Source organism: Pan troglodytes, chromosome 7 (genome assembly GCF_028858775.2).
Source record: "Pan troglodytes isolate AG18354 chromosome 7, NHGRI_mPanTro3-v2.0_pri, whole genome shotgun sequence".
NCBI lineage: Eukaryota > Metazoa > Chordata > Mammalia > Primates > Hominidae > Pan > Pan troglodytes.
In genome coordinates this window covers 154,336,660-154,359,831 of record NC_072405.2, presented here as the reverse complement: position 1 = coordinate 154,359,831, position 23,172 = coordinate 154,336,660, and the positions used below count along the sequence as shown (strand labels likewise).

At 57.4% G+C, this 23,172-nt stretch overlaps 2 protein-coding genes and 1 long non-coding RNA gene across 14 annotated transcripts; 1 reads left to right on the top strand and 2 right to left on the bottom strand.

The window, feature by feature from the left end:
- Nucleotides 1-6,238: 6,238 nt before the first annotated feature.
- Nucleotides 6,239-9,663, bottom strand: GRINA (glutamate ionotropic receptor NMDA type subunit associated protein 1). Of its 5 annotated transcripts, none has more exons than XM_016958927.4 (7): nt 9,457-9,663; nt 8,054-8,456; nt 7,852-7,964; nt 7,578-7,778; nt 7,283-7,411; nt 7,048-7,191; nt 6,239-6,964 (listed from the first exon to the last, which is right to left on the bottom strand). In XM_016958927.4, the coding sequence occupies exons 2-7, from the start codon at nt 8,430-8,432 to the stop codon at nt 6,815-6,817; spliced, it is 1,116 nt and encodes a 371-aa protein (XP_016814416.2). In that variant the 5' UTR covers nt 8,433-8,456; nt 9,457-9,663; the 3' UTR covers nt 6,239-6,814.
- PARP10 (poly(ADP-ribose) polymerase family member 10) lies at nt 8,908-23,098 on the top strand. 8 transcript variants are annotated; one of them, XM_063816685.1, is made up of 13 exons: nt 10,231-10,821; nt 11,681-11,775; nt 13,954-14,031; nt 14,156-14,334; nt 14,414-14,668; nt 14,741-14,977; nt 15,061-15,845; nt 15,958-16,179; nt 16,285-16,381; nt 16,578-17,222; nt 17,324-17,457; nt 22,175-22,349; nt 22,426-23,098. In XM_063816685.1, coding segments are annotated over exons 3-13 (3,078 nt in total). In that variant the 5' UTR covers nt 10,231-10,821; nt 11,681-11,775; nt 13,954-14,029; the 3' UTR covers nt 22,773-23,098. The 8 variants fall into 8 exon arrangements, with proteins under 8 accessions (XP_063672752.1, XP_063672753.1, XP_063672756.1 ...); XM_063816682.1 differs by lacking the exons at nt 10,231-10,821; nt 11,681-11,775 and adding an exon at nt 8,908-9,050 and having other exon boundaries at nt 13,951-14,031; XM_063816683.1 differs by lacking the exons at nt 10,231-10,821; nt 11,681-11,775 and adding an exon at nt 8,915-9,050.
- On the bottom strand, nt 10,816-14,238 carry LOC129135801 (uncharacterized). The gene is made up of 3 exons (XR_008536957.2): nt 14,139-14,238; nt 13,295-13,392; nt 10,816-11,005 (listed from the first exon to the last, which is right to left on the bottom strand). It is a non-coding gene; the product is annotated as an uncharacterized LOC129135801 (long non-coding RNA).
- Nucleotides 23,099-23,172: the final 74 nt, after the last annotated feature.

Genomic DNA, 23,172 nt, shown 5'->3' with positions numbered 1-23,172 from the left:
AAAAAAAAAAAGAAGCTCAATTTGAGTCTGGACGCGGTAATCCCAGCACTTCAGGAGGTCGAGGCAAGAGGATTGCTTGAGGCCAGGACTTTGAGACCAACATGGGCAATATAGTGAGACCCCCGTCTCCTCAAAAAATAAAAATAAAAATAAAATATTAAGCTGAGCGTAGTGGCTTATGCTTGTAATCCCAACACTTTGGGAGGCTGAGGTGGGCGGACCACTTGAGCTCAGCAGTTCAACACCAACCTGGGCAACATGGTGAAACCCCATCTTTACAAAAAATACAAAAAATTAGCCAGGGGTGGTGGTGCATGCCTGTGGTTCCAGCTACTTGGGAAGCTGAAGTGGGAGGATCCACTTGTGCCTGGGAAGCGGAGGTTGCAGTGAGCTGAGATTGTGCCACTGCACTCCAGCCTGGGCGACAAAGCGAGACCCCATCTCAAAAAGAAAAAAAATAGCCAGGTGTGGTAGTGAGCGCCTGTGGTCCTAGCTACTTGGGAGGTTGAGGCGGAAGGATCTTGAGTCCAAGAGGTTGAGGCTGCAGTGAGCCATGACTGTGCCGCTGTACTCCAGCATGGTCAACAGAGACCCTGTTGAAAGACAGAAAGAACAAGAAAGAAAGAAGGAAGGAAAGAAAGAAGGAAGGAAGGAAGGAGAAAGAATTAAAGAAAAGCTTGATTTGATTCTTTTTTTTTTTTTAAACAGGGTCTCACTCTATCACCCAGGCTAGAGTACAGAGGTGTGATCATGACTCACTGCAGCCTCAAACTCCCTAGCTCAGGTGATCCTCCCGCCTTAGCCTCTTGAGTAGCTGGGACTACAGGCACACACAACCATGTCTGGCTAATATTTGTATTTTTTGTAGAGATGGGGTTTTGCCATGTTGCCCAAGCTGGTCGCAAACTCCTGGGCTCAAGTGATCCGCCTGCCTTTGCTTCCCAAAGTGTTGGGATTAAGGCCAGCCCTTGATTCTTTTTATAAAATCCAATTGTCTGGGGAAATTCTCCACATTTTCTTCCAGTCTTCTCCATTTCCATGTGTATTTTTCTTAACATCCACCATATTTATTTAAAGTCCTTATTTGCTATCTTTAATCTTTGAGTCACCTCTGGGTCTGTTTCCTCTTGGTTTTCAGTCATAGTGTCCTTTCTTTTGAAATGCCTAGTAATTTTTAACTGAATGACAAGTGTTGTCTATAAAAAATTGCAGAGGTGGTGGATAATATCTTTTTCCAGAAAGCACTTGCCTTGTCTGATTACCTTCAACCAATAGAGGCAGAGCTGAGCGGAGTCTGGGTTGTAGTTTTGCTAAAGCTCTGTCTGGTTCACATCTGCCCCTGGTCCAAGCCCTCTAGGTTCCTAGCCGAGAGCCTGGGGTCTCGCCAGTGATCCTTCGCTGGGTGGGTCCTGAATGAGAATCCCTGTCTCCTGAGTGCAACTGCTGTGAATCACACAGCTGCAACTCTTTCCTCACAGTTGAGGGGTCTCTCTTTACATTTATTTATTACATTTCTGCTCAGCTACATATATTTAAGTGTTTTAGAATATTTTGTCTTGGCTAGGCACGGTGGCTCATATCTGTAATCCCAGCACTTTGGGAGGCCAAGTTGGGAGGATCGCTTGAACCCAGGAGTTTGAGAACAGCCTGGGCAATATAGCAAGACCCTGTTTCTACAAAAATAAAAATAAAAATAAAATTAGCCAGGCATGCTGGTGGGCACCTATAGTCCCAGCTACTTGGGGGACTGAGGTAGGAAGATTGCTTGAGCCTGGGAGGTTGAGGTGCAGTGACCCATGAACTGTGTCCCGGTCTGGGTGACAGAGTAAGACCCTGTCTCAAAAAAAAGGAAAAAAAAAAAAAAGAATTTTGTGTAGCAACTTTTATGTGTTAAGAGTGGGAGTTGGTTGCTTCAATTACTGCTGGGAAAAAAAAGAGTGGGAGTTGGGATCTCAGGTCCCAACTCCTGGGACTCAGTTCAGTCCACCATCTTGGCTGGAAGTTCTCCAAAGAGAACTTCAAAGAAGTGAAGGAGTTTAAGCAGGGGAATGACATTATTCGATTGTTCATCAAAAAGATCCCTTTGTGGTGCTGAGGATAGATTAGGGGTTGCTATAGAGGTGATCATGGCCTTGCCTTCAGAGAAGGGCACAAAGTTGAGAGTGTTCAGAAGATAGAACCAGAAATAGCCAAGGGTCGTGATAGCATTTGGGTTAGAGAGGAAGATTTTGAGCTTGGTACTCGAGTCCTCCCACGAAGCTGTGGATACCAGTGAAAAGCTGGCCAGACTGAGAGGAAGGAGTTGCACGACAGCCTCGGGTTTGGAAGTTGCAGTGAAAGGGCAAGAGATGTGGATGAAAGAGTGAAGTGGGTCCAGAGGGTGGAGGGCCTGCAGAGAGAAGAGGTATTATCCAGCAGTGAAGAGATGGGAGTTGAGAAGTTGGGGGTGGTATTTGCATTTTGGGCATTCTGAAAAGTCTTCAGTGTGTCCTACAAGCCTTAGACAAAGTAGACATTTGGGAGACATTTGTAGAGTGTCTTGATGCCAGCATGAGCCAAGCCATCCTGCTGCCTGGGAAGCAGCATCTGGGCCCTGGCGGAGGAGGGGCCACCTTGAGAGCCTACAAGGCTGGGACCAGGTCCCCCAGGAGTCCCTCCCCTCCCCCTTCCCGCTGCCCCCAAGTCCGGGTCTCCCTGCCTGCACCATCACCATAGTCTTCACTGATCTTCCTGCCTCTACTTAAACCATCTCAAGGATGATCACTGCCTACAATATACAGTTCAGACTTTTGAGCTTTTTACTTATGGCCTCGACTGGCCTCCTCAGCCCGCTGCGAGTCTCCCATGCGTCCTCTCCTTCTTCTACCTGCTTCCCCAAATGTGTCTCCTGCATCCCCTGGGCTTTTGTGTTGCTCTCTGCACTCCTCAGATGCTGACGTTGAGCCAAGGTCCAGCAGAGTATGGCGTCCTCTGGGCCTGGTGAGGGCAGTGAGCATTCATGCTGATCGTGCCGTGAAAAGGTCATTCCTTCCTTTCACGTTCGACGCCTGTGGTGTGCCAGGCCCTGGACTAGGTGCTAGGCTGGATGTTAAAACTCACAGAGCACAGTCCCTGTTCTGAAGGTGCTTCCAATCCAGAGCTGCAGAACAGTGGCCCCAGTTAGCCAGAGGCAGTGGAATGGGGTTCCCGTGCTGGTTTCACCTGAGCTGGGGTCCAGAGCTGGCCCCAACTGTCTGTTAGGGTTTCAGCAGGCACCGTTGATTGACAGCGTTGCTTTGCAGGGTGGGGAATGGGGTGGAGACTTGGACATTTTGTTCCATAGATGTCTGTGTTGTTTAATCTTGAAATCAAGTGTGGGTTTAATATTTGCTTACGTATATAACTTGTTTTTTGATTGAAAAATAAATTCCTTTATTTAGGTCGCTTTTTGGCCTTCATATAGTCAGTGACCTGTGTCAGTGCTCCTTGTGAAGCCCCCGGGACACGCCCATGCTTGAACAAGCCCGTGGCTGCTCATCGTGGGGGAGCGTCCACACCCTGGGGCGTCGTGTTAAGAGGGTGCTGGAAAGGACTTCTTACAGGATTTGGCTTGAGTAATCTGGGGGAGGGTTTAGGGAAGCGGGACTCTGCTCTGGATTGGTGCTGTCAGGAAGCAGGCGTCATTCTGCAATTGGGAGTCTCAATGCATTGTATTTGGAAGGAGGACAGACTAGAGCCAGGCTAGAGCTGTCAGCTGTGAAGAGGCAGCAGCCACTCAGACTGGCTGGGACAGGGCACTGCTTGCCCTTTTTACAGCTTGGACAGTGCCCATGTTTTGTCTGTGTTCAGAGTGATAACAGAGGGGTCTTGTTTTTGTATTGATCCATCATGGTCAGAGTAGTCTGATGTTGATGTTCTATGAAATTTTAACCAGGAGACACTGAGGGCTCTATCTGTGAGTGCCAGGACAGCTCCTAGCAACACCAAGGCCTCTATCTGTGAGCACCAGGCCAGCTCCTAGCAACACTGAGGCCTACAAGATAGGACCAGATCAGCTCCCAGATGTCAGCGACTGGTCTTCTTTCTACCTGAAGAATCAGTGTGGTGGCCTCACAATTGCTACAGGTGCGTTCAGCCTCATGACTCCATGTGAGCACCCCGTGCCGATTCATCTGCCTGGCCACATCACCAGGTACTTGGACTCATTTCACTCCCTGGCTGGGACACAGCAGATAGCAGACCTCTCAGTTGTCAGACACATCCCACTGGCCTTCGGCTGCGCCCAGCCTGGCTTAATTGGCACCTCCCAATGCTTCTGGAGGCATCTGTGCTCCCAGCTCCTCTCTGGCATGTCTCAATGGCTTCCTTGTGGCCCACTTCACCTGTTCACAGCCCCATGACTTCCCCTGCACCGTCTATTGCCAGACTCATCTTCCTAAACACAAACCCAGCTGTGGCCCCTGCCTGAGTGCCCTTCACCTGCAGGATAGGCCCAAGCTCTCCTGTGTTCAGCCCTGGCCTTCTCTCTGGCAGTGGGGGTCTTTGCTGTGGGCCCTCCACCCCCTGGCCCTGTCCCACACCTCTGGAGCTTGCCGTCCCCAGGGAGCCTCACTAAAGCCTCTCCCTCTCAGCCAAGAGTTTGTGTCCGTCTCAAACTCCTCAAGAAAACAATGTCCTGGCACATTTCACTTGGCAGTTACTCCCGAGACCACCCCCTGCCCCCACCCTGACGTTCTCGTTAGCCACATAAACACTTTATTCTCCTCTTTCGTATAAAATCCTGAGGGGTCTGGGAGCTAGAGCTAAGCAGGTTCTTTCTCCTCCTCAGCATGCTGGAGCACAGGCGGGCACCCAGAGGAGGAACTGCACCTGCTCAGGAAATAGCCAGAAGGGGAGGTGGGGGAAGGGGAAGCCGTGTGGCCCACTCGCTGCTCAGCATGTGATTAGCCGCTGCAGAGGGCAAGGTGGACTCCAGGAGGTGCCCTCGTGGCTGGGAAGGCAGTGTGTGTCCCCACACTGGCAGAGGGACTGTCTGTGAACAATGACAGCACTGCAGCAGGGAGCCCACTCGTGACTCAGGTTGTGCAGGGTCAGGGCCCCAGGCTGAGAGGCAAGAGGACAACAGGAGGGCAGCTGGAGCCACCAGTGGGCAGATGGCAGGGCCCGCGTACCAGGCTAAGGAGCATGGACTTCATCCTGAGGGCACCACCGAGGGTTTTAGGCAGGCGGGTAGTGCAACGGATGTGATTGATGTTTCAGAAACACACCGCTAGGGTCCTGGTGGAGGGCGGGGCAGGCGAGGAGGCCAGGTGAGGCAGGGGACGTTGGGAGGGAGAGGGAAGCGGGGCAGCCCTGCTCTGGCCTGGAGATAATGCAGGAGCAGGTTTCAGGAAGGATGAGCTTGGCTCTGGGCAGCCCACAACTGCGGTGCCTGCGGACATCAGGGTGGTGCTGGCTTCGTACACAGAGGTGCTAAGGGGACTGACTGGGCAGTGGGGAGGGGCATTGAGAGATCCTCAGGCCACGCTGCATGCAGAGCCTCGAGGCTGCAGTGGGAATATCCAAGTCCAAAGCTGCCTCTGGGCCTAGAGCTGCGGGGTGTGAGAGCTCAGCAGGGCTCAGACCAGCCAGGTCCCAGGCAATGGAGGGACCCCCTGCAGCAGCAGCAGGCGTCACAGGGCAGGAAACGCATTGCAGGCTGGGGCTGAAGGCTCCAAAGGACCGGGCCTGGGCAGGCCAAGGGGCCCAAATGGCTGAGCTCTCAGTCTCTGTCCAGCTCTTGGACGGGATCTCCAGCCTGCGTTTCTCATGGGGAGGCTGGAGAGAGGCAGGCCTGGGTGGAATATCAGGGTGCCCACACAGATGGACTGCACAGAGCTGGGGAGGCCCAAGGAGCGCCCAAGGAGCATGGCAGGCTGCCCTGGGGCAGGCCAATGACCTGTACCGCTGGCCCAGGCGACAGAAGAGTGAGGCGGCTATACCGTGCCATCTCCAGGGAGCACCTGGTAGACACAGCCAGGCCACTTACCATCGGGGTACCCCAGCACAGGCTTAACTCACTCTGGGCACCCCAGGGTCTCTGTCCATCAGTTGGGAACCCAACACACACCTTATGATGTAGCTGTGTGTGGGCAGAGGCTTGGCACTGTATTAATCTCCACTATTCATTTCTGGTCCTGTGTCTCCATCAGCAGGGAGGGCCTGGAGCCCCTCCCAACTTCATGTTGAAAGTGGCAGGGAGAAGAGTGACCAGGGGAAGGCAGAGAGCAAATCCCATTTATTGGAATTTCACTGACAGCAAATTGAGATGAAGGCTTCCCCCTCCCCTGAAACATGCCATCCTCTCTGCCCTCAGGGCTCAGCACAGGGATAAGACCCCCACTCCGCATGTCCCCAGAGGGCAGCACTCCAGGGTGGGGGGGGGGGGAGGGGAGGGGTGCTCTACGCCAGGCTGGGGAGCTGGGACAGGAGGGAAGACGTGCACCCTCACCTCTTGGCTCAATCCCTCTCCCCGGGACCTGGTGCTGCCCCCAGTCCCTGGGGTGGGCTGGCAGACAGGGCTCATGCAACAATGAGTAGACAGGAGGTGGCACGGAAACGTGGCCTTGGTGCCCCTTGGCGGGGGCGGGAGGACTAAAGGGGCCATGCTGTGGCCACAGCGGGTCCAAATGGAAGTATCTGCAGTGTACATACAGGAGGGTTGGAGAGAGGCATCCTTTTCCCCAGGCTGTGCCTGGGGACAAGAGAGAGGGGAAGTACAGCTGGCACTGCCGTGCCAGGGGCAGGGTCCAGGCCAGCCGTGCCACCTGAGCGGGCACAGCGAGCTGGAGCTCGGCTACTCCTTGGCGCGGCCAATGATGGTGAGGATGTACAGGAAGATGTTGATGATGTCTGTGTACAGGTTCAGCGCAGCAAACACATACTCTTCTGGGCTCAGGGACAGCTGCTTGTTCCCCAGCAGCAGCTGGGTGTCCACTGCGAGGAACTGGAGGTGACAGCACAGTGGTGTTGAGGGACAAGCCTGCCTGCCCAGCATCCCGCCCCCGGCCAAGGTCACCCCTCACTCACGCAGGTGAAGAGCAGAGCGCCCAGTGAGGCGTACACGATCTCCAGGATGCGGTTCCGGATGAAGATGCAGAGAATGGCGAAGATGAAGAGCACCACCATGCTCACCAGGAGCACGCCCATGCATGAGGTGAAGTCGTAGCGGGTCTGCAGGTGGGAGAGGAACGGGCCATGGGGCTGGGCCTGGGAAAGCTGCTCAGCCCCTGCGGCCACAGCCCAGCCACGGGAGGCCCCTCACCTGCATGGAGAAGATGACGACGGTGAAGCAGACGGCTGTGGTGATGCCCACGGCCATGATGACTGCCTCGGTGTTGTAGAAGCTGGCGATCATCCCCACCATGTACGACAGGCTGGCGGTCAGGACCGACTGTGGTTGGGAGACACAGGCTGACCTTGGGTGTGTGCCCCCATGCCACCCCTGCCCGCCCCTGCCTCATGAGCACAAGGAGAACCACGGTGACCAGGCCCGGAAGAGTGGGCGTGTGGGACTGCATGGCCGGACCCAGGCACAGAGGCTCAGGTTTGAGGGTTACCAGTGCAACAAGGTTCCAGGGGTGCTTTCGCCGGAAGTCCCCACAACAGCTGAGGACGATGAGAGAGATGAAGAAGACAGCATAGGAGACATAGTAGGTCCAGACATTCTCCCGGACAAAGCCCTTCACCTCCGCAACAAAAGTGAACACAGACACCGTGGACAGGGTCACCGACAGCTGCAAGGTCAGCACTAGGAACACCTGGGGAAGGAGCCGCTCAGAGTCATCTGCTGGGAGCCACACCCCGCACCGCCTTGGAGATGCCCCTACCCACCTTGCGGATGAAGGCCTGTCGGATGCTCTTGTCATCCCAGTTGGTGGCAGGGAAGTCCTGGTTGTCATAGTAGGATGGGGGACCCTCCTCCTGGTAGTTTCCATGCTGGGGTGCTGAGAAGCAGACAGGCTGGGTCAGTGCCACTCACAAGCACCTCCCCCTGCCCTCCCGGCCACCCCACCCCTCCCTTCCTGAGACTCACAGTCAGGGTCTTGTCCTGGGAAGACCTGTGGCTGTCCATAGGGGTTGGGGGGGAAGGGGCTCTGGGGATATGGCCCCTGGGGGTAGCCCCCTTGGGGATAGGGGCCCTGTGGGTAGCCCTCTTGTGGGTAGGGGCCCTGTGGGTAGCCCCCTTGGGGGTAGGGACCCTGTGGGTAGCCCCCTTGGGGGTAGGGGCTGGGGCCATGGGGGTACCCTGGCTGACCGTAGGGGGAGGGCTGGAAAGGGGGCTGTGGGTAAGGGGCCCCAGGGTAGGGAGGCTGAGCATAGGGGGGCATGGGTGGCTGGGGCCCCCCCGGATATCCAGGGTTGGGGGGAGGATAGTTGTCCCCAGACACCAAAAAACTCTTTTCATGGGACATGGCCTCGGGTTCCGCGGTCCGCCCCTAGAGAAGACAGACAAGGAACAGTGGAACAGTTGGCTTGACGACAGTGTCGGGACCCAGCCCTGCGCAACTCCACCTGCTTCTGGGAACCCAGGGGGAAGCAAGGGAAGACCGTGACCTTTGCCCCGGGCTGTGGGGAGCCCCGGAGCCTGGGCCCGGAGAAGCGCGTGAGGACCGGACGGGCGGCGCCGTGGGTCCTTCCCAGGGCTCTAGGCCGCCTTTAGGGTGGGGGAGGGGCCGGGCGAGGGGACGACCGCCAGCCTCGGGATTTGGGGCTTGGGTCGTTTCTCACAAGCAACCGGAGGCCTGCGCCGCTGCCGGCGTCTCCCGGGTGGGAGCTCAGCGCGGAGGCTGGGGTCTCGTTCGGGGACGTGTGGGGTGTGCCCGGACCCTCCCCTCCGCATCCCGCCCCTTAAGCAGCTTTAAGGGGCCGGAGCCGGCGGCTATTTCTATCCCAGGAAATCCCCGGGCCATCTGTGACCAACAAAGGCCCGAGCCCCCCCACCCCCGCGAGCCCAACAACAGGGCCCAACGGCCCCTGGCTCCGGGGTGGGGGGATCGGGCCTGGATCGGCTGCCGGTGCCTGCCAGTGGGGTACGCCGGGAACAGCGGGGTGCGGGGGTGTGTGGGGGATGGAAGCGACCACGGGGCGTGCGGGGAACAAAGCGGGCGTGGGGCGAGGCGGGTAGGGGCTGCGGCCGTGGCACTGGCACCGAGAGCGGATGGGCCCTCCGCGGGCCGGGGGCGCACAGGGTCACGGGTCCAGCAGTCGCCGCAGCGCGCCGCCCCCTCCCTCCGGCTCCAGGCCGCCGCGGCTCCCCGCCCCCACCACCGCCGCCACCTCTGGCCGCGAGCTGCCGCGCGCCCCGGCCGGACCAACTTACTGACCCGAGGCGGCCACGCTCGGATGCGCAAGATCCGCGTGGGGGCGGGGGCGGGGGCGGCCGGCCGCGCGGCGCAGCGGGTCGGAGGCGCTCCTGGGCTCGGGCCGGGGACTCACCGGTGGCCGGGCGCCGCAGGCCGGTACGCACGGTGTCCGCTGCGCGGCCGCGCGGTGATGGCCGATGCGCCCGCACCCGCACCCGCTCGGCGGCCGCTCGGCTGGGCCTGCGCCTGCGGCTCGGAAGACGCAGCGGGGCCTTGTGACGGGGCGGGGCAGGGGGCGGGGCAGGGCGAGCTTCGGGGTGGGCGGGGCAGGTGGGCGGGGCTTCCGCGGACCCCACCCGCTGCGCCGCCTTGCGTGTTCCTCTTCGCTCCGGCCAGAGGCCCGCCTCTCACTGTCTGCCGAGGGGTGGGGTCGGGCGGTGGGCGCTGAAGACCCCTGGAGGCAGAAGTCTGGTCTGGCCAATTTGACTGGCCGTTCGGTAGTTAAGAAATTTATTCCTAAATGCGGGATTTGCTGAAGCTGCCCGGGACTGACCGTCCGTTCTCGGCCTTAAAACCCGACGTTCACTTCTTTTCATCCAGGTCTATCCCAAATCAAGAAGCCTAATCCTTTAGTTCCCAAATCGAGGCCTCGTGGTTTAATTGCCCCATTTGCTCTGTCAGCCCAAACTCTGCCAGGCCTGCTACTAGAGACCCTTTTTTATTTTTTTAATTCTTGTGGATACATAGTAGGTGTATATTTACGGGCTACATGGGATGTTTTGATACAGGCATGCCATGGATAATAATCACATCAAGGTAAATGGGGTATCCATCAGCTCAGGCATTTGTCCTTCATGTTACAAACAATCCAGTTATACTCTTGGAGTTGTTTTAAAATGTACAATTATTCTTGACCACAGTCACCCTTTTGTACTAACAAATACGATGTCTTGTTTTCACACTAGAGACCCTGAACGCTCGCTTGTCTGCCTAACGTCCTCACAAGCTGCGAGGGGCTGAGGCTTGGGGATACAGCAGGACTGGAGGCCAGGCCACCTCCCTGCTTAGCTCCCAAGTCCTCTTGGGGGAGCAGTGACTGACACAGGCCGGGTACATCCTGCTGCCAGCCTTCCCACCCGGGGCCCAGACCCCACCTGCCCTCCCGCCCTTGGAGGGCTGGCCTCTCCCAGGCCGCTCTGAGTCCTGCACCTATGGTGCGCTGGCGCAGTGTTTAGCAGCCGGACCTAGTGAGGGGAAGCCTGGGGTGCATGTTTTGCACATGCGCGTGGTGTGAATACTCCACCGGGGCTGGTTTCAAGTTTACCCCCAGCTGGACAACCAGTCCACAGAAATTCCCGAAACTGTACCAGTCTGCTTGTGGTGTGAGTGGTGCCTGTGGCAGGCCCTCTGCAGCCAGGGTCGGCGTAATGGATAACCTGTGATGAGTTCCATTAGAGAAAACGTGGAAAAAGCAGGGATGGATTTACCCTTGTAGAAGGTAACTTCTACCTTTGTAGAAGCAGAAGCTCACAAAATTTGAGAGACCTTTAAGAAAAATAAAATGCTTGCTGGGCGCGGTGGCTTACGCCTGTAATCCCAGCACTTTGGGAGGCCAAGGCGGGTGGATCACAAGGTCAGGAGATGGAGACCATCCTGGCTAACACGGTGAAACCCCGTCTCTACTAAAAATACAAAAAAAAAAAAATTAGCTGGGCATGGTGGTGTGCACCTGTAATCCCAGCTATTGGGGAGGCTGAGGCAGGAGAATGGCTTGAACCTGGGAGGCAGAGGTTACAGTGAGCTGAGATCGTGCCACCGCACTCCAGCCTGCGTAACAGAGTGTGACTGTCTCAAAAAATAAATAAATAAGTAAATAAAAATAAAATAGCTGGGTATGGTGGCTGGCACCAGTAATCCCAGCACTTTGGGAGGCTGAGGCACGTGGATCATCTGAGGTCAGGAGTTTGAGACCAGTCTGCCCAATAGGGTGAAACCCTGTCTCTGCTAAAAATACAAAAATTAGCTGGGCATGGTGGTGCGTGCCTGTAATCCCAGCTACTTGGGAGGCTTAGGCAGGAGAATCCCTTGAACCCGGGAGGCAGAGGTTGCAGTGAGCCAAGATTGCACCACTGCACTCCAGCCTGGACACAGAGGGAGATTCCGTCTCAAAGAAAATAAATACTTTTTTTTTTTTGAGATGGAGTCTTGCTCTGTTGCCCAGGCTGGAGTGCAGTGGGATGATCTCGGCTCACTGCAAACTCCGCCTCCCGGGTTCACATCATTCTCCTGCCTCATCCTCAAGTAGCTGGGACTACAGGCGTCCTCCACCATGCCTAGGTAATTTTTTGTATTTTTAGTAGAGACAGAGTTTCACCGTGTTAGCCAGAATGGTCTCAATCTCCTGACCTCGTGATCCGCCTGCCTTGGCCTCCCAAAGTGCTAGGATTACAGGGTAAGCCACTGTGCCTGGCCAAAATAAATAAATTTTTAAAAATTAAATAAATAAAGTAAAATGCTGAGTACAAAGTTGAGTAAAGGGCTTCAGGAGGGGTCATGTAGGCAGAGTCCCTAAGTGTTTTTAGATTTATGTTAAATCTGCCTTAAAAACAGAGTAAGGGGCTGGGCGCGGTGGCTCATGCTTGTAATCCTAGTACTTTGGGAGTCCAAGGTGGGTGGATCACCTGAGGTCAGGAGTTCGAGAACAGCCTGGTCAACATGGCGAAAACCCATCTCTACTAAAAATACAAAAATTTGCTGGGCATGGGGACAGGCGCCTATAATCCCAGCTGCTCGGGAGGCTGAGTCAGGAGAATCACTTGAACCCAGTGGGTGGACGTTGCAGTGAGCCGAGATCACGGCACTTCACTCCAGCCTGGGTGAAAGGGCGAAACTCCGTCTCAGAAAAAAAAAAAAAAAAAGGCAGAGTAAGGGAGATCATGCCAGAGGGGTGGCTATGGGGGTTTGTGGGGAAGGTAGGGCCAAGCAGAGGGAAGGGCCAGTCCCAGGCCACTGAGGCAGGAGTGGCCTGTAGCTCTGCAGGAAGAGCTGAGAGCCTGGAGCCCTCTGAGCATCAGGGTGTGCAGGGGGCATGGGGCCAGAGAAGGGACTGAGGTCTGGTCAGGTGCAGCTGGGCAGGGGGCAGGTCCTCAAAAGGACTTTGGGTTTTTTTTTTTTTTAGACAGAGTCTCACTCTATCACCTTGGTTGGAGTGCAATGGCACGATCTCAGCTCACTGCAACCTCCATCTCCCAGGTTCAAGCTATTCTCCTGACTCAGCCTCCTGAGTAGCTGAGATTATAGGCACCTGCCACCATGCCCGGCTAATTTTTATATTTTTAGTAGAGACAGGGTTTTACCATGTTGGCCAGGCTGATCTCAAACTCCTGACCTCGTGATCCACCTGCGTCAGTCTCCCAAAGTGCTGGGATTACAGGCATGAGCCACTGCGCCCGGCCCCCAGGACTTTGGTTTCTACTGTTGCTGATGCTGGGAGCTGTAGCAGCTGCTGGTGTCATTTTACAAGGCTCACCCTGACACCTCTGTTGAGGACCCACCATGGGAGTGGCAGACAGAGACTAGTTAAGAGGTTAGCCTAGCTACCTAGCGAGAGATGCTGGAGGCTGGGACCAGGGTCGGGGCAGCAGAGGTGTGGCATGTGCAGGGCTAGGAGTGCAGGCTGGCCAGGGTCCTCAGCTCCCTGGAGGGAGGAACAGCAGGGGTGGGGCTGGGTTTTGGTGGGCTGAGGGGTGAGTGGGAAGTAGGAGATGGAGAGCGGTAGTGGCCACAGCTCTTTGAAAGGCTGGAAGCAAACGGAGCTTGGGTGATGTGGGAGATCTGTGGCGAGTGGGAGTGTGGACTCTGAAGGCACCGCCCAGGTTTGAGGCCTGGTGCTGCTATGGGCCTGTCTGCACCTCCGTTTCCCTTTCTGTGGTGAGGATTAGCAGCAGCAAGGAATGCAGTGGAGCCATTACCTTGTCACCTTCTGAGGTTACTTGTGACGATGCCAATGATGGTGTGAGATGGGGAGGTGCAGGCAGGACAGAAAGCTGCAGGAATGGGCAGGCAAGACCTGAGGCGGGAGGAAGGCTGTGCTGCAATGCACATTCTTGGAGACCAAGGGTGGGGAACCGCCCATGCTCAGCACCTGGCAGGTGTGAGGGACCAGGAGCAGGATTGAGAAGGTTGCTGGGGGCGTTGAAGGCCAGCCTTGGCCGGGGGCGGGCCTGGAGACCCAGCACTTTGTGTGCAGAGGGTGTCATGGACACAGAGGCTTGGAGATCCTGAGTGAGGGGCAGTGACTCAGGCCCCTTGGTGGGTTTAGTGGGGCGCGTGATTGGCCATTTTCGGGCCATGGAGGCCAGGGGAGTGGAGGGCCACCAGAGGACACTCCTGTCTACCCTGCCAACCAGGGGCTGGAGTGGGCCAGGTAGGACCGGTGGGCTGGGCTGGGTTGGCTGGAGGGTCCTGAGGGGTCCAGCCTGGCCAATACCTCCTGGTCAGCTGGGGGTTGAGGCTGCAGCAGGAGAGGAAGCATCTGAGCCCCAGTACCCAGGCCTCAGCGCCCAGGGCCCAGCTGCTCCCTCCCTCCTTCCGTCTTTCAGTTTCACTTTTGTTTTCCTGCTCCCAGCAGGGTTAGGCTTGCTGAGGGGCAGGCACAGGAGTCCTGGCTGAGCTCATGGCCTGAGGCTGCCTAGCGGCCGCGGGGAATGTAAGTGCTGTGTGTGGGGCCACCCATAATGGGGGAGCATTGAGGACACACCTCGGAGGGGCCTGGGGAGGGGCAGGAGGGGTGGAATGGGCTGTTTCCCTACCCACCTGATGCCCCGTCCCAGGGTTGCAATGGCGGAGGCAGAGGCAGGGGTGGCAGTTGAGGTCCGTGGACTGCCCCCTGCCGTGCCCGACGAGCTGCTCACTCTCTACTTTGAAAACCGCCGACGCTCTGGAGGGGGACCTGTGTCGAGCTGGCAGAGACTGGGCTGTGGGGGCGTCCTTACCTTCAGAGAGCCTGCAGGTGAGAGGGCTGGCTGAAGGGACAGCCTGGGTGCCCTGATATTCTAATGCCTGACGTCCTGCCCCGCCCCTGCCCACAGATGCTGAGAGGGTCTTGGCCCAGGCAGATCACGAACTACATGGTGCCCAGCTGAGCCTGCGGCCAGCTCCACCACGAGCCCCTGCACGCCTGCTGCTCCAAGGACTGCCCCCTGGCACTACACCCCAGCGCTTGGAGCAGCATGTCCAGGCCTTGCTGCGTGCCTCGGGGCTCCCAGTACAGCCTTGCTGTGCCTTGGCCAGCCCCCGGCCAGACCGGGCTCTGGTCCAGTTGCCCAAGCCCCTTTCTGAGGCAGGTGAGAGGCAGGGTTGGGGTTGAGGTGCTGGCTAGGGGAGATTCCCTGAGCTGACCTGCACATACCCCACAGATGTCCGTGTCCTGGAGGAGCAGGCCCAGAATCTGGGCCTGGAGGGGACCTTGGTGTCCCTGGCCCGGGTTCCCCAGGCCCGAGCGGTGCGTGTGGTGGGGGATGGTGCCTCTGTGGACCTGCTGTTGCTGGAGTTGTACCTGGAGAATGAGCGCCGCAGTGGTGGGGGGCCCCTGGAGGACCTGCAATGCCTACCCGGGCCCCTGGGCACTGTTGCCTCCTTCCAGCAGTGGCAAGGTGAGTGGGGCTGGGCAGACCGAGCCGACCGTCCCTCTCCTGCAGAAATCTGACAGGCTTTCTGTCCTTTCCCTTCCTCCAAGTGGCAGAACGAGTGTTGCAGCAGGAGCACCGGTTGCAGGGCTCAGAGCTGAGCCTTGTCCCCCACTACGACGTCCTGGAGCCCGAGGAGCTGGCTGAGAACACCAGTGGAGGGGACCACCCGTCCACCCAGGGGCCTAGGGCTACCAAGCATGCTCTCCTGAGGACCGGAGGGTTGGTGACGGCTCTGCAGGGTGCAGGGACTGTGACAATGGGCTCTGGCGAGGAACCAGGGCAGTCAGGGTCCTCTCTGAGGACAGGTCCCATGGTGCAGGGTACAGGGATTATGACAACGGGCTCTGGCCAGGAACCAGGGCAGTCAGGGGCCTCTCTGAGGACAGGTCCCATGGGGTCTCTGGGACAGGCAGAGCCAGTCAGCTCGATGCCCATGGGGTCTCTGGAACAGGAGGGGCTGGTAAGCCTGAGGCCTGTGGGGTTGCAGGAACAGGAGGGGCCCATGAGCCTGGGGCCTGTGGGGTCTGCAGGCCCAGTGGAGACCTCTAAGGGGTTGCCGGGGCAGGAGGGCCTGGTGGAAATTGCCATGGACTCACCAGAGCAAGAGGGGCTGGTGGGTCCCATGGAGATCACCATGGGGTCTCTGGAGAAGGCAGGGCCTGTGAGCCCAGGATGTGTGAAGCTGGCGGGGCAGGAGGGCCTGGTGGAGATGGTGCTGTTGATGGAGCCAGGGGCGATGCGCTTCCTGCAGCTCTACCATGAGGACCTTCTGGCGGGCCTGGGAGACGTTGCTCTCTTCCCACTTGAAGGACCGGATATGACTGGCTTTCGGGTGAGTGACCCCTCAGGACTCCTCACCTTCAGCCCCCTCCTCCTACTGGGGACTCAAAGTACCTTTCCTGTGCTCCAAACCTGCAAACTCCATCTCTGCAATGGCCCTGCAGCTCTGTGGAGCCCAGGCTTCCTGCCAGGCGGCTGAGGAGTTTCTGCGGAGCCTGCTGGGCAGCATTAGCTGCCATGTGTTGTGCCTGGAGCACCCGGGCAGCGCCAGGTTTCTCCTGGGCCCAGAAGGGCAGCACCTTCTCCAGGGGCTGGAGGCTCAGTTCCAGTGTGTCTTTGGGACAGAGCGCCTGGCCACAGCCACGTTGGACACAGGCCTTGAAGAGGTAGAGATGGAGTCCCACCCCTGCCCTCCCCTTTCTCACGCCTCTGCCCCAGGCCTCCTCTGCCCTTGCCCAGAGGCTAGTGGTCCTGACATCCTCTCCCTACAGGTGGACCCTACCGAGGCCCTCCCAGTGCTCCCTGGCAACGCCCACACCCTGTGGACCCCAGACAGTACAGGTGGTGACCAGGAGGACGTGAGCCTGGGTAGGGCTCCCTGGGAGCCCTCAGCACATCCTGTGGCCCTCACTTGACCTCACCCCCTGCCCTGCTCTGTGCTCCCATCTGTCTACTGACCCATCTTAGGCCCACCCTCTACCCTAAAAACTTGCTCCCCATCTTTCACCCATTCCAACTCCTCCTGGGTCCAGCCCCTGACCCAGTGGCCTCTCCCTGCCCCCAGAGGAGGTCCGAGAACTGCTGGCCACCCTGGAGGGCCTAGACCTAGACGGGGAGGACCGGCTGCCTCGGGAGCTGGAGGAGGAAAGGCCTCAGGAGCAGCCAGAGGAGGAGGCGACCCCAGGGCATGAGGAGGAGGAGCCTGTGGCCCCCAGCACTGTGGCACCCAGGTGGCTGGAGGAGGAGGCCGCTCTGCAGCTGGCCCTTCACCGGTCACTGCAGCCTCAAGATCAGGCGGCTGAGCAGGAGGAGGCTGCTGCCCTGCGGCAAGCCCTGGCCCTCTCCCTGCTGGACCAGCCCCCGCTGGAGGCAGAAGAGCCCCCAGATGGGGGGACTGATGGCAAGGCCCAGCTGGTGGTGCACTCGGCCTTTGAGCAGGATGTGGAGGAGCTGGACCGGGCGCTCAGGGCTGCCTTGGAGGTCCACGTCCAGGAGGAGACGGTGGGGCCCTGGCGCCGCACACTGCCTGCAGAGCTGCGTGCTCGCCTGGAGCGGTGCCATGGTGTGAGTGTTGCCCTGCGTGGTGACTACACCATCCTCCGTGGCTTCGGGGCCCACCCTGCCCGTGCTGCCCGCCACTTGGTGGCACTTCTGGCTGGCCCCTGGGATCAGAGTTTGGCCTTTCCCTTGGCAGCTTCAGGCCCTACCTGTGAGTCTACCTCCTGGACTGAGGGACGGTGGGGTGGGCTGGTTAGCAGGGGCTAGTGCCCCAGGCATGGCTCTGACCCCCCGCTTTTCCCCATGCATCAGTGGCGGGGCAGACGCTGAAGGGGCCCTGGAACAAGCTGGAGCGTCTGGCAGGGAACACCGGGGAGTTCCAGGAGGTGGTGCGGGCCTTCTACGACACCCTGGACGCTGCCCGCAGCAGCATCCGCGTCGTTCGTGTGAGTCCATGCCCTGTCTCTCTGGCCTCATGGCGTCCTGGGCTCTTGCACCATTAGCGCCTTGCCAAGTCTGTGGCCTGTCCCTCTCGCCTACATCAAGGTCAGCTGACCAGGAGCTGACAGGCTCCCAGCCCTGTTCTCTGCCCAGAGGGCGTTCCCAAAGTGGGTAGGGAAACAGGAGGGAACAGAGTGGGGGCCTTGGGATCTGATAGGCCTGAGTGACGGGCCCCACTCTGCCACTCGTGGCTGGGTCAGCAGGGACTATGGGACCAGCTCCAGGCCTCAGTTTCCTTATTTGGAGCATGGGGCGGTGATGCCATCTTGTGGTCATTTTGAGGATTACTCACTCCACAGATGCGTCCCTTGTGCTGTTCTGGGCGCTCTTCTGCCTCCACAGAAAGGCCCGGGCTCGCTGCGGTCACTGTGCTGATGACACTGCGCGGGGCACTCTCTTTTTTGAGACGGCATCTCGCTGTGTCTCCTGGGCTGGAGTGCAGTGGCACGATCTCGATCTCGGCTCACGGCAAGCTCCGCCTCCCGGGTTCACGCCATTCTCCTGCCTCAGCCTCCCAAGTAGCTGGGACTACAGGCGCCCGCCACCACGCCCGGCTAATTTTTAAAAAAATATTTTTAGTAGAGACGGGGTTTCACCATGTTAGCCAGGATGGTCTCGATCTACTGACCTCGTGATCCGCCTGCCTCGGCCTCCCAAAGTGCTGGGATTACAGGCGTGAGCCACCGCGCCCGGCCTTGCACGGGGCACTCTCAACTCTTGATGCCCAAAGTTGTGCGTGGGGCCAGCAGCATCACCCTCCACCAGGAGCTGGTCAGAAATGCAAAAAGAACCTCTGGTTGTCCCCAGACCTCACCACCATCATCACCACCATCACACCATCACCATGACCCTCACCACCATCATCACCACCATCATCACCATCACCACCATCACCATCACCACCACCATCACACCATCACCATGACCCTCACCACTCACTGTCATCACCACCACCATCACCATCACCTTCACCACTCACTGTCGTCACCACCATCATCACCATCACCACCATCACCATCACAACAGTCACCATCACCACCACCATCACCATAATCATCCCCACTCATCATCATCATCATCACCATTACCATGACCCTCACCACTCACTGTCATCAACACCATCACCATCACAACAATCACCATCACCACCACCATCACCATAATCATCCCCACTCATCATCATCATCACCATCACCATGACCCTCACCACTCACTGTCATCACCACCACCATCACCATCACCTTCACCACTCACTGTCGTCACCACCATCATCACCACCACCTTCACCACTCACTGTCGTCACCACCATCATCACCACCACCTTCACCACTCACTGTCGTCACCACCATCATCACCACCACCTTCACCACTCACTGTCGTCACCACCATCATCACCACCACCTTCACCACTCACTGTCGTCACCACCATCATCACCACCACCTTCACCACTCACTGTCGTCACCACCATCACCACCACCACCACTACCACCACCACCATGGCCACTATCATCACCACCATTAGCATCACCACTGTCACTGTCAGCTTCACCAACACACCGTCACCGCTCACTGCCACCAGCATCACCACCACCCAGACGCACTGACCTCATATCCTGGTGGTTTTGTTAATTATACGTACTTGGTTCTTCCGGTGAGCACCTTGATGACTTTAAATGGTATGCTTGAATTTTTTTTTTTTCACTTGACAGCTTTAGAGATTGTTTCTTGCCTTCCCTCATGGAAGATGAGGAGAATGGGCCTCGCTTCTCTCTCTTTTGCCTCCTCCCTCATCTTCCATCTCAATTTGGTCAGTTACATTATTTTTATTATGTAGTAAAGGTTTCTGTAACTATCACAAAGCCTCCATGCGTGGGCCATAGGTTGGTAGACATACTATAATAATGAAAAAACATTTACCACTGAGCCATAGAAAGAGAAGTGAAATCCTAGTTATTAAAATTCTGTTCTGTGAAAAAGATGTTCTAGGATTCAAGGCTAATGGCTTTTCTTTTTTGACTTTCTTCATTTTTTCCAGGCCATTCTTGACCACCGGGTTACTCAGTACCCCGCTTGTCACCTTTTGGCACAGACTCTTTTGTTTAGTGGGAGTATCTCCTTGAGTGGGTGCTAAACATATTTGACTTTTAAATTTACGTATATGTGAACATATATGTTTAAATATATACATTTATATATTAATATATACATTTATATATATAATTTTTTTGAGACAGTGTCTCTCTCTGTTGCCCAGGCTAGAGTGCAGTGGCATGATCTCGGCTCACTGCAACCTCCACCTCTTGGGTTCAAGTGATTCTGCCTCTGCCTCCCAAGTAGCTGGGATTACAGGCACACACCACCACACCCAGCTACTTTTTGTATTTTTAGTAGAGATGGTTTGTTTTTTGTTTTTTGTTTTTTTTTTTTGAGACGGAGTCTCGCTCAGTAGCCCAGGCTGGAGTGCAGTGGTGCGATCTCGGCTCACTGCAAGCTCTGCCTCCCGGGTTCACGCCATTCTCCCGCCTCAGCCTCCTGAGTAGCTGGGACTACAGGCGCCTGCCACCACGCCCGGCTTATTTTTGTATTTTTAGTAGAGACGGGGTTTCACCATGTTAGCCAGGATGGTCTCAATCTCCTGACCTCGTGATCTGCCCGCCTTGGCCTCCCAAAGTGCTGGGATTACAGGCGTGAGCCACCGCACCCGGCTGAGACGGGTTTTTTTTTTTTTTTGAGACGGAGTCTTGCTCTGTCACTCAGGGTGGAGTGCAGTGGCACGATGTCGGCTCACTGCAAGCTCCACCTCCTGTGTTCACGCCATTCTCCTGCCTCAGCCTCCTGAGTAGCTGTGACTACAGGCGCCTGCCACCGCGCCCGGCTAAATTTTGTATTTTTAGTAGAGATGGGGTTTCACAATGGTCTCGATCTCCTGACCTCGTGATCCGCCCGCCTCTGCCTCCCAAAGTGTTGGGATTACAGGCGTGAGCCACCGCGCCCGGCGAGACGGGGTTTTGCCACGTTGGTCAGGCTGGTCTCGAACTCCTGACCTCAAGTGATCCACCCACCTTGGCCTCCCAAAGTGCCAGGATTACAGGCGTGAGCCACTGCACCCGGCCGACTTTTAAATTTATATTGCCCTTTACAATTAGAGGTATTTTGCAACTGTAATTTGATGTTGGTATGAACTTCCATGTTCTCGTGTGTCCTAATATGCCCTTATTTGTCCTCATTCTTCATTACTAGTTTGGCTGGATATAGTGTTCAGGTTCAAAATATGTTTTTCCTCAGATATTTGAAGACATTGCTGTTTTTCTTCATTCTTAAAAGAATATTTTTCTTGGAAAGTTAAAAAATATCCCCCCATGGTTTCTTAGCATCTGGTGTCGGTAATGAGAGACCCAATGTGAGAAGGTGAGACTTCTTCCGGTTTGCATATTGACCTTGTTGTGTGTGTGTGTAAACTTGCAGGGTTGGCCAGGTGCGGTGGCTCACGCCTGTAATCCCAGCACTTTGGGAGGCCGAGGCAGGCGGATCACGAGGTCAGGAGATCGAGACCATCCTGGCTAACACAGTGAAACCCCTTCTCTACTAAAAATACAAAAAAATTAGCCGGGCGCGGTGGCAGGCGCCTGTAGTCCCAGCTATTCAGAAGGCTGAGGCAGGAGAATGGCGTGAACCCGGGAGGCGGAGCTTGCAGTGAGCCGAGATCGTGGCGCTGCACTCCAGCCTGGGCGACACAGCCAGACTCCCTCTCAAAGAAGAAAAAAAAAAAAAAACTTGCAGGGTTTTCTTTCACTCTGAAGGTTGAGGTTTCCTGGCACGTGGGTGCCAGGGGCGTTGTCTTTCCTCATTGTCCTTCTTGGCATTTCACGGATCTTGTGTATCTGAAGATGTTCCTTCAGCTCAGGGAAGCGTCTTCCCTGTGTGTGCTGGAGCTCCGGCCGGTGGAGCTCCTGCTATGTGGGCTCAGACCTCAGGCCCCCTCACCTGCTCCCTCGGAGTTCCTTTCTCTTCCGTTAGCTTCTCACTCTGCGTCAGTTCCTGAACTCCATCTAGAACACTAGCTAGGTCTTCAGTTTGAACCACTTCCTCATTTGGCTCACCCCCTCTAGATTTAGCTCAGCGTCCCTTTCTGAATGCAGGAGCACTCTGGTTTTCAGACTAGTTCCTTTTCATAGCAGCTAGTTTTGTTTAATAGGCGTGGTGTTCTTTTGCAACCCTCTGAAGAAACTATTTAAAATTTCTTTAAAAGTGTTTCCCAGGGCTGTCAGGTTGGTCACCTGAGGCCTTCTCTCCCACCTGGGTCTTTCAGCACTGAGAGGTCTGTGGCATCTCCTGGTGTTGGAGTCAAGTGCTGTAGGCAGCATAGGGCCCTGGCTCAGCTTTTCTCTGCAGAGGCCTCGCTTGAGTGGGTGGGGTTTGCCCGCCCGCAGACCTCCACGGGAGGGGGAGGGGTCAGGCCTCCCCAGCGGCCCTCTGAAGTCACTTGCTTCACGGAGGTGTTACCGTCTGCTGCTGGACAGAGCATGATGGGGGCTGCAAGGGCTCCCTCAAACCCTGGACTCCTCCAACAGAGGGCTCCTGGTTGCCAGGCTCAGCTCTGCCCTGCGTCGGCCCCAGGGCGTAGGGAGGGTGTTTAATCCTGGCCCGGGCCTTCCCCGCAGGTGGAGCGCGTGTCGCACCCGCTGCTGCAGCAGCAGTATGAGCTGTACCGGGAGCGCCTGCTGCAGCGATGCGAGCGGCGCCCGGTGGAGCAGGTGCTGTACCACGGCACGACGGCACCGGCAGTGCCTGACATCTGCGCCCACGGCTTCAACCGCAGCTTCTGCGGCCGCAACGGTGAGGCCTGAGCCGGGCAGGGGCGGGGGCTCTGCGCACCCCGACCACCCTGACCTTGCCCCGTCCCGCCCTGCAGCCACGGTCTACGGGAAGGGCGTGTATTTCGCCAGGCGCGCCTCCCTGTCGGTGCAGGACCGCTACTCGCCCCCCAACGCCGATGGCCATAAGGCGGTGTTCGTGGCACGGGTGCTGACTGGCGACTACGGGCAGGGCCGCCGCGGTCTGCGGGCGCCCCCTCTGCGGGGTCCTGGCCACGTGCTCCTGCGCTACGACAGCGCCGTGGACTGCATCTGCCAGCCCAGCATCTTCGTCATCTTCCACGACACCCAGGCGCTGCCCACCCACCTCATCACCTGCGAGCACGTGCCCCGCGCTTCCCCCGACGACCCCTCTGGGCTCCCGGGCCGCTCCCCAGACACTTAACCGAAGGGGCCACCCTCTGGCCTCCTGCTTCCCAGGCTCCCGGCTCCGCACAGGCTGATGCTCCCCGCCCCCAACTGTGGCCGCCTGAGCTGTCCCCGGGGACGCCCCTGCCTCCCTCTGCGGGCTCCAAAAGGCGGTGTGGGGGATGGCGGTCAGCAGCGGCCGAGGGGGGCTGGGCTAGGTCCCCGCCTGGGCCGACCCCACCACCAGGGGTCAGCAGAGCCCAGGAGGCGACACCGCCCGCCCGCCGCTCCCAGACCTCGCCCGAGTCGGCTCTGTTGTTTGAATAAACGTGAACGTGAACCCAGGCGGAAGGGACCCGGGAACTCTGACTGCGACCTCTGTTTGGGGAGTGGGGACCTCCGCGGCCCAGGGGCGGGATCTGCTGCTTCCGAGGAGG

Bases quoted from the DNA above. Each gene is read 5' to 3' on its own strand.
- GRINA (XM_016958927.4), bottom strand. From the start codon at position 8,432: ATGTCCCATGAAAAGAGTTTTTTGGTGTCTGGGGACAACTATCCTCCC. The intron at 7,412-7,577 runs GTAACCCTCAAA...TCCCAACCACAG, and splicing joins CCTGGAACCTTGTTGCACTG to TCGGTCCTGACCGCCAGCCT. The intron at 6,965-7,047 runs GTGAGTGAGGGG...TGTCACCTCCAG, and splicing joins GCGCTCTGCTCTTCACCTGC to TTCCTCGCAGTGGACACCCA.
- PARP10 (XM_016960073.3), top strand. From the start codon at position 14,118: ATGGGCTGTTTCCCTACCCACCTGATGCCCCGTCCCAGGGTTGCAATG. The intron at 14,335-14,413 runs GTGAGAGGGCTG...CCCTGCCCACAG, and splicing joins TACCTTCAGAGAGCCTGCAG to ATGCTGAGAGGGTCTTGGCC. The intron at 22,350-22,425 runs GTGAGGCCTGAG...CCCGCCCTGCAG, and splicing joins CAGCTTCTGCGGCCGCAACG to CCACGGTCTACGGGAAGGGC.